This window comes from Mastigoproctus giganteus, chromosome 11 (assembly GCF_048544385.1).
Source record: "Mastigoproctus giganteus isolate SK-2022 chromosome 11, ASM4854438v1, whole genome shotgun sequence".
Taxonomy (NCBI): Eukaryota; Metazoa; Arthropoda; class Arachnida; order Uropygi; family Thelyphonidae; genus Mastigoproctus; species Mastigoproctus giganteus.
Genome location: NC_143585.1, coordinates 124,541,559 through 124,555,233, shown reverse-complemented (window position 1 = coordinate 124,555,233; position 13,675 = coordinate 124,541,559). Strand labels below are relative to the sequence as shown.

The window sequence follows — 13,675 nt, the reverse complement described above, 5'->3', positions numbered from 1 at the left end:
GCGTGCAAGGTTAAAAATTTATTTACATCAGCGAATTGAATGTTTCCTCTGAAAGTGAAGATTCTTTTGAAATGCAAATAGTTGTTTTCATCACCACTTGACAATCTGTATTGCTGAACTGTTTATGGGTCATGGTTCTCGAACAGAGAAATATTTGTAAAAAGAAACAGCAAAAGATGAAAAACATGTACAAGAACTGAAACTAGCTAAGATTAACTTACTGGCTATTTAAGGGCTTCCTATTAATTCTATGTGAAGTAACCATATATTTACCTGAAAACCGGAAGTAGCAGAACACCAACGTGTGTGTCATGCCGTTAGGTAATGAGTATATTAACACGGCGGAAAATTTTTGTGTTGAAGCGATATTTTCAATGTTATTCTTATAAACAGTCACTTTCAAGGCAAGTATAACGAAATAAAGGAATTGTGTGCAGCTTAGAATAATCATCCCCAATTTGTATTTTATGCATATATTAGACGTATGTAATAGATAATTTCTACGATTTTCTGAAAATAGTAGAAAATATCTATTACATACGTCTAATATATATTGGACTCAAAGAGGAGCAGAGTAATTATAACAGTGTTTCGGGGAGTTTTCGCCTTGAAGCAGCAAAAAAAATAAAAAATAAAATAAAAATAAAATAAAATAAATAAATAAAAAAGAAAAGGGAAAAAAGTTTACATTATTTTAAATAATGGAAGCAGATGATGTTTATCTTTTTGAACCCCTATTTGGCTCAGCCACACAATGTAATGTTTTTTTTTTTTTAATTACTGTATAAAGATATAACAGCAGATGGTGGGTGGGTGTTCAGTGGAGACAATGCTAGACCTTGAGGAGGAAATAATATAAAGGAGAGTAAGAAGTAAAAAAAAAAAAAAAGGTTTAAAGCAAGTGAAGAACTAAGCATGTTATAATAACAAAAAAAAAAAAAAAAATAAATAAATAAAATAAAAATCATATTGGGTGAAGTGGGTTGTAATTGATAACGTTAACCCATTTTATCAAAGTAATTAATTGGTTAGATTCTCATGGCTAACTTCATTAATAAATAAATAAAAATAAATTTTCTGTTTATACTCCAGGACGACCAAACAGTCAGAGGAGTTCACAAGATAGACAGAATACAATAAACAGCACCGTATTCAGTAGTCACGGGCTTGAACCCCGGTCACTCAAGGCACGTGTGCTTATGCACCCGTGCGCCTGACCACTAGGCTACGGCGGCCTTATTAGGTGACTTGGTTCTTGTCTATCTGAGACTTTGTCTTTATTACTAGCCATGTAGTGCAAGGAAGCCTGAGGCTTATGCTGCACCAGCCAAAAAAAATTTCCGAGTTACCCTGTGAGAGAGAGAGAGAGAGAGAGAGAGAGAGAGTCAGAAGTAGAAGGGAATTGCCAAAAAAGAGAAGAATGATGATATCCAGCTCAGGACCCTGGGTTTGCCAACCCATACTCACCAGATGTGAGCCTCTGGGGTTAATGAACTTATGCACTAGAAGACAATCACATTGTTTCACTGGATGTGAATGGCATAACCACTAATGATTCTATACAGATTGCTGATGTGCTGAATAGATATTTTGCATCAATATTTGCACATGAAGTTTTTAGAAATTTGGTTAAGGCATCTGGGGCTGATGGAATGTATCCAATTTTATTAAAAGAAACCAAAAGAATTAATTAAATCTTTAATCATTGTAATAAGGGCAACTTTAGATACAAGAGAAGTACTTGCAGATTGGTGGTATACAAATGTTTCTCCTATTCAAAGGTGGTTTGGAGAGTAAAATGGGTAACTAAAGACCTGTTTAACCTATGTGCCAGTGGAAGTCAAATCAATAGTTAAAGGAATAAATGAGGTTTTGGTTTGGTTTGGTTTTTTTTTAGGAGCATTAGCAACTAAGGCCATATTGCTCCAGGATATGCGGTGGTCATTCCCTGAATGACCTTTCCGCATCCTCCGTATTTGGTGGTGACGGGCTCGAACCCCGGTCTAATCAAGAAGCGTGTGCTACGCACTGCTGCTCCTTCCCACCTGGCTACGGAGGCGCCAATAAATGAGGATTGTATTGATAGGATTGGAGCACTAAACCTCTATTTGCCAATTTTTGGGTCATATGATATCTATATCCTCTTAAAGTATCCCTGATTACTGTCATTAACCACTGTCCCCACCTTTGTATTATCGGTATCATTAATAAATATTAAAAACATTACGGAACCCAACACTGATCCCATGGAATCTCAGTAATCAGATTAGCCCATGAAGAGCCGTGGCTATTTATAAAACTATACTGACTCCTACAAATTAACCATTCCTTTATCCATTGGAGTAACTTGCCTCTAATTCCACATTGCTCCAATTTATATGATTGTGCATGCAGTGTTTACATCCAGTTCCACATTCAGTATTTACATCCAGATCCACTTTGAGATTGCATGGCACTCTCAATGTGGATTTGTTGAAGGGAGATCATGCCTGACTATTCTGATCAGCTACCATGACATCATCATGATGGAATGGATGTAAACAACACTGCATGCACAATCATATAAATTGGAGCAGTGTGGAATTAGAGGCAAGTTACTCCAATGTATAAAGGAATGGTTAATTTGTAGGAGTCAGTATGGTTTTATAAATAGCCACGGCTCTTCATGGGCTAATCTGATTACTGAGATGGCATGGGATCAGTGTTGGGTTCCCTAATGTTTTTAATATTTATTAATGATCCTGATGTAGGTATTTCAAGTGTGATGTCTACGTTCACTGATAATACAAAGGTGGGGACAATGGTTAATGACAGTAATCAGGGTATGCTACTTTAAGAGGATCTAGATATCAGATGGCCCAAAAATTGGTAAATAGAGGTTTAAATATAAGATACTGCATTTTGGTAGTAATCTTAGTATGATGACCCCTGGGTATTAAACTCAAGGCACTGGATTAAAAAAAATAAATAGGAATAATTGTACAATTTGGTATGAAATTTTATGAGCAGTGCAAACAAGCTTCTACAAAACTCATTGGTTTTTGTCAGTGCTATAGAGCAGCATTACCGACAGAGACAAAGAGTTCATTTTGTTGCAGTCCACATCTGGAGTACTGAATACAGGTTTGGAAATTGCATCAAGATTTGTTTGGAGGCACAAAAGAATGTTTTTACCAAAAAAGTCTGGGATTTAGTAAATTGCATGCTTTCTAAACTAGGCATATGCACGAGGGAACTGGTTTAAGTGTTATAAGGCTTTAAAAGAATGAAGTAAATGAAATGCTGATGATGGCATCTTTACCCTTTTTTAGATGGCACACACACACACACAGGGCATAAATTTAAATTGGAAATGGATGGTTCTAGAGTGGATGTGCAAAACTTTGCATTCAACTAAACAGTAAATGGAATAAATTTTCATATAATGTTGTGGTGGTGGGTAGTTTAAATAAATTTAGGGGATGCTAGCACAAACCTTCCTTAAATTTATTGATGGAATTGGCTAATGATTTTTATATGTATATATGTATTTGGTGGGTTCTGTAAATATAAGAAGGCACTTACCTTCGGGTAGCACAGTGGTATCGTCACCGTCCTCCCCACACAAAGTGGAAAAAGGCCCTGGTTCGAATCCCGTCGATGATGCGAGGAACTTTAATGGGCCTTTTTCACTCCGTGGCTGAGTTAGTCGGTCTCAGGCGTAGATAGCAAGGTTTTTTCCCCAAAAATGGCAAGGTTTTTTCGTCCAGCAAACAGACAAATCGACCAGAGAACACACGCAATTAACAGACATAAGACACAGCATGGCAGATGAATTTAATTATTCGGGTGGCCTAAATATAATAGTTTGTACTAAGCATAACTTTGAAAAAAATGAAGGTAAGTGCCTTCTTATATTTAAGACTATTAGCTTCAAGGTACATTGGACTCTGTAGTTCTTTTATTAAATATTTGATGGTGCTGTACAAGTTTTGTTTATACACCAGGCTTTCTTTGGCATTGTGTTGTCAGTATTATAAAATTGGTATCAATCTCTTGCTTTATTTTCATAATTTACAGTTGAATATAGTTAACTAAGAAATACTCTTGAATACTATATAAGCTTGCTTTCTTGCATTATATACCGTACTATTGCTAATAGTTGTCATAATATGCCATTTTTTCACATAAATATGAGGTGTAGCAATAAAGTTTGCATGTTTGATGAGTATGAAAATAAACAGAAGTAGTGTATTGTGATTCAAACTTTCTCCAACGGATGGTGGTAAAGAAATTGTCCAGTAGGCTGACAGGTTGCAAGTAACAACCAGTTCATTAGTAGCATTAATATTTCGTGTCAAGATTTTGTAATGGAGCAACGAAAAAATATCAAATTTTGTTTTTAAATGAGAAAATCAGCAATAGAAATGTACGACATGTTAAAAACTGTTTTAGAGTGATAAAATGTTATATCCTACCAGTGTGTTTGAATTGTATAAGCAGTTCAAAAACAAATATGAAAATGTTTGAGATGACTCAAGAAGTGTACAACCATCAACCTCTCAAAATGAGAACAGAGTTGTATGATGGCTGATGAGTTGAATATGAATAAGGAGACGATTTGTCAAATTCTACATGGAGATTTAGGGAAAAGGAAGATCTATGCATGATGAGCAGAAATGTCGAAGAATTTTGTGAGTTCGGGTTAAATTTGAAAGTGTCTTCTATTCTGCCCATATATGATGAGAGTCTTGTCAGTCAATTTGGCTCTGGTGAGATTGCTCAAGGCTCATGGGGTAGAATTTTTCTCAGTGTAGTCTGCGCCTATTAACAGGAGAGACCACTTCTATAGTGATGGGACACCCTTAAACAGAAAGGGTACAAGAATATTTGCTGATGCTATTAAGGCAGTGTTAGGTGAGTTGGAAAACGGCTAGCTTGGTGGGATACACAGACTAATAGATTTCATCTTAGCTGCAGGCAGAGGTGAAAGTGATTCTTGCACAGCTTCTGTTGAAACAAGCAGCGGCCTTTAAAGCAAATTGCTGAGGATTTCAAGGACTGCTGGGAGTCATCATGAAACAAGTAAATACATGGACTGTGTTAGGCTAGCTAAGAGTAAGAACAGGTGCATGTATACTTGCATGCCACTAATGCTAGGAATATAGTAACTTGATGAATTTGAAGTGCTGTTCAAGAGATCAAAGGTGGATATTGTTGGGATATCAGAGACACGATTTCACACAGATATAAGGGATGCATAATTTGAATTTGGGGAATACAATGTGTACAGAAAGGACAGACAGGATAGGAAGGGAGGACGGGTTAAGGGAGGCAGCAAAGGAAGTAAGCAAACTCAGTTATAATTATGAGAGCATCCTTGGATTCAGGAGAGGTTCTCATGGACTGGAGATGTGCAAATGTATCCCCAATTCACAAAAGGGGATCAAAGGGTGACACGAGTAATTATATACCTATTAGTTTAACTTCTGTTCCAGGGAAAATATTGGGAGTTACTGGTTAAAGAAGTAATGCAGAATCATCTAGACAAGACTGCCTTTATAAATAAGACAGTGTGGGGTTGTCAAAGGGAAGTCTTGTCTGACCAATTGAATTGGATACTACAATGTGGTTACAATGGAACTGGATGCAAAAAACAATTTTGATATCATATACTTGGATTTCAAGAAAGCTTTTGATGCTGTTGCACATGGAAGACTGCTGTACAAATTGGAGCTGTATGGTATTAAGGGCAAGTTGCTGCAATGAATAAAGGGACTGCAGTGGAGAACGGCAGAGAGTGGTAAATCAGTGGACGCTGCTCTTCATGGACTAATGTTATTAGTGGAGCCCCCTAGAGTTAAACAAGTTGTCCTCACAGGTAGTTGAGGATGACAGTTTGAATAAATTCAAAGGTGAACTGGATAGTTCTCTGCATGAAGATCGAAGTGTGTAATTTGTATTTTTTTCTTTGCTAGTGCAGCAAAAGACTGTGGCTTCCTTGCACTATATGGCGAATACTAACTAGGAACTGACCCCTAACTAAGGTTCGGTGTTGGCCCAATTGTTGTTTTCTATATTTATGAATGTATCAGGCTTAATGTCCAAGTTTGCAGATGATACAAAGGTTAACAGGGTTGTTAACAACAGTAATAACAGTATTCTACTGCAACAGGATCTAGAAAATTTGGTAGATGGTGGAGAAGTGGCATCATATGCCACTACTAATGCTTATGATACAAAGGTTGCCACGATGGTTAATGACAATCAGGATGGGCTACTGCAATGAGATCAAGGAAAATTAGGTTGATGGGGTGAGAAATGGAAGTTGAATTTTAACATTGTAAAATTCAAGGTACTGCATTTGGGTATCAGTAGTCCCAGATTGACATATCAACTCTCTACCATACAGTTGGAATGTTAATCTCGGTTGTTTTCATTATCCACCCAGAGGTGTGAAATTGAAAAAGACCTGGAGCTAATTGTGCAATTAGATATGAATTTCTCCCAGCAGTGTACATATGTTGTCAGAACAGGTCATGGGATATTGTCAATTATATGCAGGAACTTTGCTAGTAGGAATAAGGTGTTGACTGTCCCTTTGTACAAGTCCATGATTGGGCCATCTTCAATACTGTATACAGGTTTGGAGGCCTTACTCTGGGAAGGATGTAGATCTGCTGGAACAGGTGCATGGAAGGGCAACCATATTGGTGAAGGGAACAGAAGGGTACTCTTACTAAGAAAGGCTTCAGCTCTGCAGCATCTGGAGAGTAGGCACTTAGGTGGAGATCTGATTGAGGTGTTTAAGTATTTGAATTGCTCGATGCCATTCTTACTATTGCCGAGACCACACATGTGAGGGAGCATAAATTAAAGTTGCTAAAGGATATTTGCTGGATGTTTGCCTTCAGTCAGTGGGTGGTTGATTTTTGGAGCACATTTCCATCTGTTATTGTGGAAGTGGGTGGATAGTGAATAGGTTGAAGAAGTGAATAAATTCAAGGAAGAACTAGAAAAATTCTTGGAGGGTATAGATTGGATAAGTGTTAACATCCACTAATCTGTAACTGTTGATTAACATGCAATACATATTTTGCTGAGGTGTCTGTCATACCAAGTGTTTCCTCATTTTGGATTCAGGGGGAAGTGGTAGTTATTGGGGGGAGGGGGAGGATGATATAGATACATGTTTATCTGATGGTATGGATCAAAATAACGATGGCACATATCTTGAGAGATATTGTGTGAGGTTGCAAAAGCCTTATCAGTGGAATATGTGTAGTGACCTCAAAATCTGGTATGTTAATGGATATTCAAGGAGGTTCACAATATTGTTTCTGCTATATTTATGCGCCAACTCTTTTACCACCAACTCTATATTTATGCGCCAACTCTTTTACCACCAACTCTATATTTATGCGCCAACTCTTTTAATACATGGCTGACATCAAAGAAGAACATGTGAATCAGGAGTGAGTAGTGCACGGCATGTTACATTATTGGAGTCAATGAAAATTTTCCTTCCACATTAAACTTGGCCTACGGAAGTTTATGAAAGCACTAGGTGAGCTGAATTTGAGAGGATTTCATTACTTAAGTGAGAAATTCATTAATTCAGTTTTTTAAATTAAAATTTAAAAAAATCAAAATTAACAAATTTTAATTTTTTCCAAGTTAACTTTTTTAAAAATTTGTAAATGAAATTAAGTTCTTCCCTATACCTTAGCTCACCAATGTTCTCTGATTGATTTTACAGTATTTTCTCTTACCATTTTGATATGTTATGATTATGAGACATTAAATTTTTGTTTGAAATTTAGCAGAAGCTAGATGAGCAAAACTGTTCTACCATTCTTGTAGGCAATTCCTACTCCCATGTGGCTTCTGTGATGGCAGCAACAGGTGTCTAATCTTGTTAGAGCTTTGATTTTGCTGGCTAAATGCAAATGCTAAAAGCTGACAAAAATACAGATGTTTAAGTTTAATCTGTCAGATGAGCATTTGGGTTTCAATCTGGGGATCAATGACCTTGAAAATTATAAAAAATATAAGAATTATCTTTATTATTATTATTGGTTACTCTATTTTCATTCAATATTTTTTAATTGGGTTTAGCAAATTATAATTAATATACCCATTTTTAATTCAGTGACAAAGCTAAAAATTAATTTTTTTTATAATCAAAACAAAAAAAAATTGTTTATACACATCACACGATTATCTTTGTTAAATTGAGTGTGTGGGTGATTTAATGTTAAGTTAGAAATAATTAAAGATCAGTGCCATGAAAGTCAAAGAGGAAATCTTTCTGTGGTCTCAAATCAGGGAACTTCTGCAGAATGAAACTTTTAAAAATACTTCCAGTGTATTAGAACTGAAAGCACGGTAGGCTTTCAAATGGGTTTGTGGAAACCTTTTAGGTAACCACAAGTCTCGTGTACAAAGATAAGAAGTTAACATGCATATAAAATAATGGGATTTGTATGTTGCTAAACTTAATTTCTTGCATTTGTGTTTAGTCTTCTTTCCTGAAAACAATATGCAGTACCAGAACACTGCCAATGTTTCTGGTACTGTATATTGGCAGAACTATTGTTGGATGTTGTACTGCAAAATTATGTTGCAGTAGCGTACTGTCATTAACAATCCTGCCAACTTTCCTGTTGTCTGCAAACTTGGACATTAAATCTGATATACCTCTATCAATATCATTGATAAATATAAAAAAGAATTGGGCCCAATACCAAACCCTGTGGGACTCCACTAATAACATAAGTCCACAAAGAGCATTGTCCATTGATTATGACTCTGACTTCTCCCACTCAACCATCCCTTTATCCATAGCAGCAATTTGCCTTCAATGCCACACTGCTCCAATTTGTGCAGTAGTCTTCCATGTGCAACATTATCAAAGGCCTTTATAAGATCCAAATATATGATATCAAAGTTATTCTTCGCAGAATAAAATACTGCTCCAATTTGTACAGTAGTCTTCTGTGTGCATCAGTATCAAAAGCTTTCCTGAAATCCAGTTATATGATGTAAATATTATTTTTTGCATCCAGTTCCTTTGTGATCTCATCATAGCATCCACTCAAGTTGGTCAGATAAGACTTCCCCTTAACAAACCCATGCTGTGTCTGAATTATAACTGCAGTCTTGTCTTGATGATCCTGCAATGCTTCTTTAACCAGAGACTCCATTATTTTTTCCCAGAACAGAAGTTACACTAACAGGTTTGTAATTATTCTTGTTTCCTTTTGATTCCCCCTTGCGAATTGGCGATACATTTGCACATCTCCAGTCCGTAGGGACTTCCCCTGAATCCAAGGATATTCTCATAATTATGACTAAGGATTTGTTTTCTTAATTTGCTGCCTCCTTTAATATAACTGGATATAATCTCATCCACTCCTGGTGCCTTTCTTATGTTTAACTTCAACAATTTTTCCTTCACTTTGCTTTCAGTTATTGCAAAATCATTTAGCTTCATATTAGAGTTTGATAAGCTTCTGGCCTCTACTTCCATTCAGAATTCCTAATGTGAATGTAGATGCAGTATACTCATTCAGTTTTCAGCTACCTGAGCAGGATCCTCAACAGTCGAACCATTGATATCAAATGAACCAATATTCATCCTCCTTCCTTTTAGAGTTTACATAAGTAAAGAACTCTGCTGTTTTTCTTGGCATCCTTTGCCAAATATTTCTCATAATCTACCTTTGCTTGCCTAACCTCCTTTGTGACTTGATTTCTGGTCACTGGTCTCATTAGTTCATTTGACATCCATTTAGGCCTAAACCTGAACAGTATTTCTTAGTTGTGATGAAAAGCTTAGTAGTTTCCAAGATTAATTCCTTGAATGCTTCCCATTTAGAATTTGTCATTCATAACATTATCAGTTGGTCCCACTGTATAGCATTTAAAAACTGTCTGAGACTACTGTAGTCACCTTTACGAAATCAAAAATCCTTCCTATTATCCCTGATGGTAGTGACATCTTTAGGCAAATCCCACAACAGTATACTGTGATCACTGCCACCTAGTGGTTCCTTTATCTGCAGATTCTTAATGTTGCTGATAATCAGATCACGAGTATTATTCCCTCTAGTTTCCTCTTGAACATGTTGCTGTAGAAAAGTCACCCAATAAATCCACAAAAGTCTTTCTAGTGTGCGAGTGACCAACCCACAATTTCTAATCAATATCTGGGAAGTCAAAATTCCCGAATTTAAGACATTCTGATTTACTAGCCCACTCTATTTTTCTGTACGGTTGCTCGTTGCACTCATCAGCGTCCTTAGGCTTATAACACACTCTCATTTTTGTTTTCCCAGTGCTTTTGTCACACCAAACTGACTCAACATTGCATTGTTCACCCTTGTCAACTGGATGTTCTTACTTAAATTTTATACATTTCTTAACTAGCAGCATAACTCCTCTTCCCTTCCTATCTTGTCTGTCCTTTCTGTACACATTGTACTTTCCAAATTCCAAGTCTGCATTCCCAATATCTGCATGACACCACGTTTCTGATATCCAAACAATATCTGCCTTTGATGTCTTGATCAGCACTTCAAATTCATCAAATTTATTTACTATACTCTTAGTATTGGTGTTACATGCAAGTATACATGCACCTGTTCTTACTCTTAGTTACATGGGCTGTGTTAGTTTTCCTAACACAGCCCATGTATTTACTTGTTCCGTAATGACTCCTAGCAGTCCTTGAAAACCCCGGCACCTTGCTTTCCTGGCTACTGCTCTTATCTATAATGATTTCATGCTCACGATTTGTTTCTGTTGAGATGTGAGCATGTGTGGAAACTCAAGCAATAAAACAAAAAACTCCTATATGGTAACTATGGCGATTGCTTATGTACATCATCACTAGGGCCCAGAAATTTAAAATGGTTGTATCTCACTGGAAAGGCCAAGAACACATGTGAAATGAATTTAATTTGTAAGAGCTTATTTTCCTGCATTTAATAATTAGCATTTAGCATTAGCAAAGGCACATGATGAAAGAAAGCAAGCTTATATAGCATCAGCCAAAAAAAAAAAAAAAACCCTTATTTCACCCATCCACTCGCCCCAAATGTTTGTCAAGTTCTGCCTTGAATCTATTTAAGCTATCAACTTCTACAATGACAGATGGAAGTTTGTTCTACCAATCAACCACCCGCTGGCTAAAGGCAAACTTCCGCACATCTATCCTTCAACCGTCTTTCTTCACTTTGAATTTATGCTCTCTCAGGCGATTTCATGATTATTCTGAGCAAGAGGAAGAATCCCATCTGCATTGAGCATGCTCAAACCATTCAAGGCTTTATACACCTCAGTCAGATCACCTCGCAGGTGCCATGTTAGGTATAACATAATAAATAAATAATTCTTAAAACTAAACAAGAAAAGTTGATTAAAAACACTCACCTATACTCAATACTTACTGTTTGTAGGTCAGTTGCCTTCTCACTCATGTTCCCTTTGTTCTTTCCTGGAAAAGCCCTGCCACTGCTTACTGTCAAGTGGAGTGATCTGGTCTGTAAAAATTTGACGGCCACAGGCAAATTTTGTGCAGAACAAGAGTAGGGATTAGGTTATGCTCTTTGTTAAGAAGCATATTAAATCATTGGCAGTGCATCCAGTTGAAATGGCTGGCCTATTTCAACTGGATGCACTACCATTTCATAAATTAGATAAACTAGTCTGGTTGAAATGGCAGTGTTGATTCAGTTTGTAGTGACATAAGCACTGGGAAAACAAAAATGAGAGTAGGAATATATTATAGACCTAATGACTATGAAGAGTATAACACACAATTATACAGAGAAATGAAGTGGGTTAGTATATCAGAATGGCTTATAATGGGTGACTTTAACTTTCCAGATTGACTGGAACTTGTGGGTAGCCCACTTGTACAAAAGCAAGTCTTTTGTGGATATATTGATGACTGTTTTCTAGAATGTTAGAGAAGCAACAAGAGGAAGCAATATATAATTTTTTTTGCAATATTCAAATAATTAATATAAATTTTCAATATTCCAAAAAAACTTGATCTTATAAATTCAGGTAAAAGACACTGCATTTAATCCAATCCCACACAGTGAAAACTGCCACGCACTGTGTACAATGGCTGATGTGAGATTTACTTAAAGACACCAACTACTGTCAAAGGTAAAGGCAAGGCTTTTGCTTTTGTAAGGGTGACTACAGTGGTCCCAGGCAGTTTTTAAATTCTGTATAGCTTTTCATGCCAACCAAGAAATACCATTCCAGGCTTAGACCTAAATGAATGTCAGATGAAGTGATGTGATTTGTGGTAGAGAAAAAAAATGCATGTTGTGCATATAAGTTATCAGATGATAAAGAAGCTTGTGATAGAGATATACTAGTCTGTAATCAAGTACTGCAGGAGGTTAGGCAAGCTAAAAAAGATAACGAGAAGTCTCTGACAAAGAATGCCAAGAAAAGCAGCAATCAGTTCTTTACTTTTATTTACAGTTGGAGGAAGGGGTTGAATCATGTTGGTCCACTTGATGTCGAATATCGAAGGTTTTACTGTTGTTGTTGTTAGCCGATCGGACTAGCCGGGTGGGTAAAGTACCTGCCTAGCAACCCAAAGGTCGCGGGTTTGAATCCCGCCTCGGGCTTGGATCAAAGTACTGCAAAAACCTTGGGAGGTGCATTATGGCCACAGAAGCTGATGCGCCAGCAACTACCAAAAAAAAAAAAAAAAGTTTTACTGTTGATGATCCGACTCAGGTTGCTGATAAACTGAATAGGTATTTTGCATCTACATTCATGCATGAGGAGCTCGTTAAGTGGTGGTGGAATATATGAAATTCACCAAACTCTAACAGGGAGCTAAATAATTTTGTGACAACTGAGAAGATAGTGAAAGAGAAATTGTTGAAACAACACGAAAAAGGCACCTGAGATGGATGGGATTTATTCAGTTATATTAAGAGAGGCAGCAAAGGAGATAAGTGAAATCTTAGCCATAATTATGAGAGCATCTTTGGATTCAGGAGACTAGGCATCCATGGGGAGATCTGATTTATGTGTTTAAAACTTTGAATGGATTGAGTAAGCTGAATGTTAATGGTATTCTTCCTTTTGCTCAGACTACACTTATGAGGTGCCATAAATTCAAATTGAGGAAGGATGTTTGCAGGATAGATGTCTGAAGGTTTGCTTTCAGACATCTGTTAGTCCATCAGTACTTGCCAAAAGGATTGTTTCTTCTCTAATCACAGTGAACTTTTCTCCCATGCACCTACATTTGAAACGTCATTAAAAAATAATTGTTTCCTTTTTTTGTTTTCGTGTTTATTTTCAATCTTTTCTGAACACAAATGTGAAAGTTCAGTTTTTTATGTTAAAAGCATATATTTTTTAATTTTTTAAAATTAAAACTCCCTTTAGACCTGTTGACTAGCGAAATGCAAATTTAAAAATGGTGTGCTTCAGTGAATGCTAGAGTGTCAGTAACAGGAGTACTCACTGCATGAAACACATGCATCAACAGTTTGATTCCAGATGATGCTGCAGTGTCACAAAGCTAGAGAGTGTTACCTATTGGAGGAAAGTGCATGGTGGTAAAGCCAGCTTGCAGTGATATATGCTGATAATTTGGTTTAATTTAATTCATGAATTTTTCCTAATTTTGAGATAATTAAGAGAGAACTCT

At 36.6% G+C, this 13,675-nt stretch overlaps 1 protein-coding gene across 2 annotated transcripts in view; it reads left to right on the top strand.

Annotated features, from left to right (window-relative positions):
* Positions 1 to 306: 306 nt before the first annotated feature.
* The window catches only part of Ide (Insulin degrading metalloproteinase), a 692,915-nt gene continuing 679,546 nt past the window's right edge, over positions 307 to 13,675 (top strand). For both annotated transcript variants that reach the window (XM_090384737.1, XM_090384738.1), the window contains exon 1: positions 307 to 404. In XM_090384737.1, the coding sequence (XP_090240863.1) occupies positions 325 to 404 (80 nt within the window). In that variant the 5' untranslated portion in view covers positions 307 to 324. The remainder of the gene's footprint in view (positions 405 to 13,675) is intronic.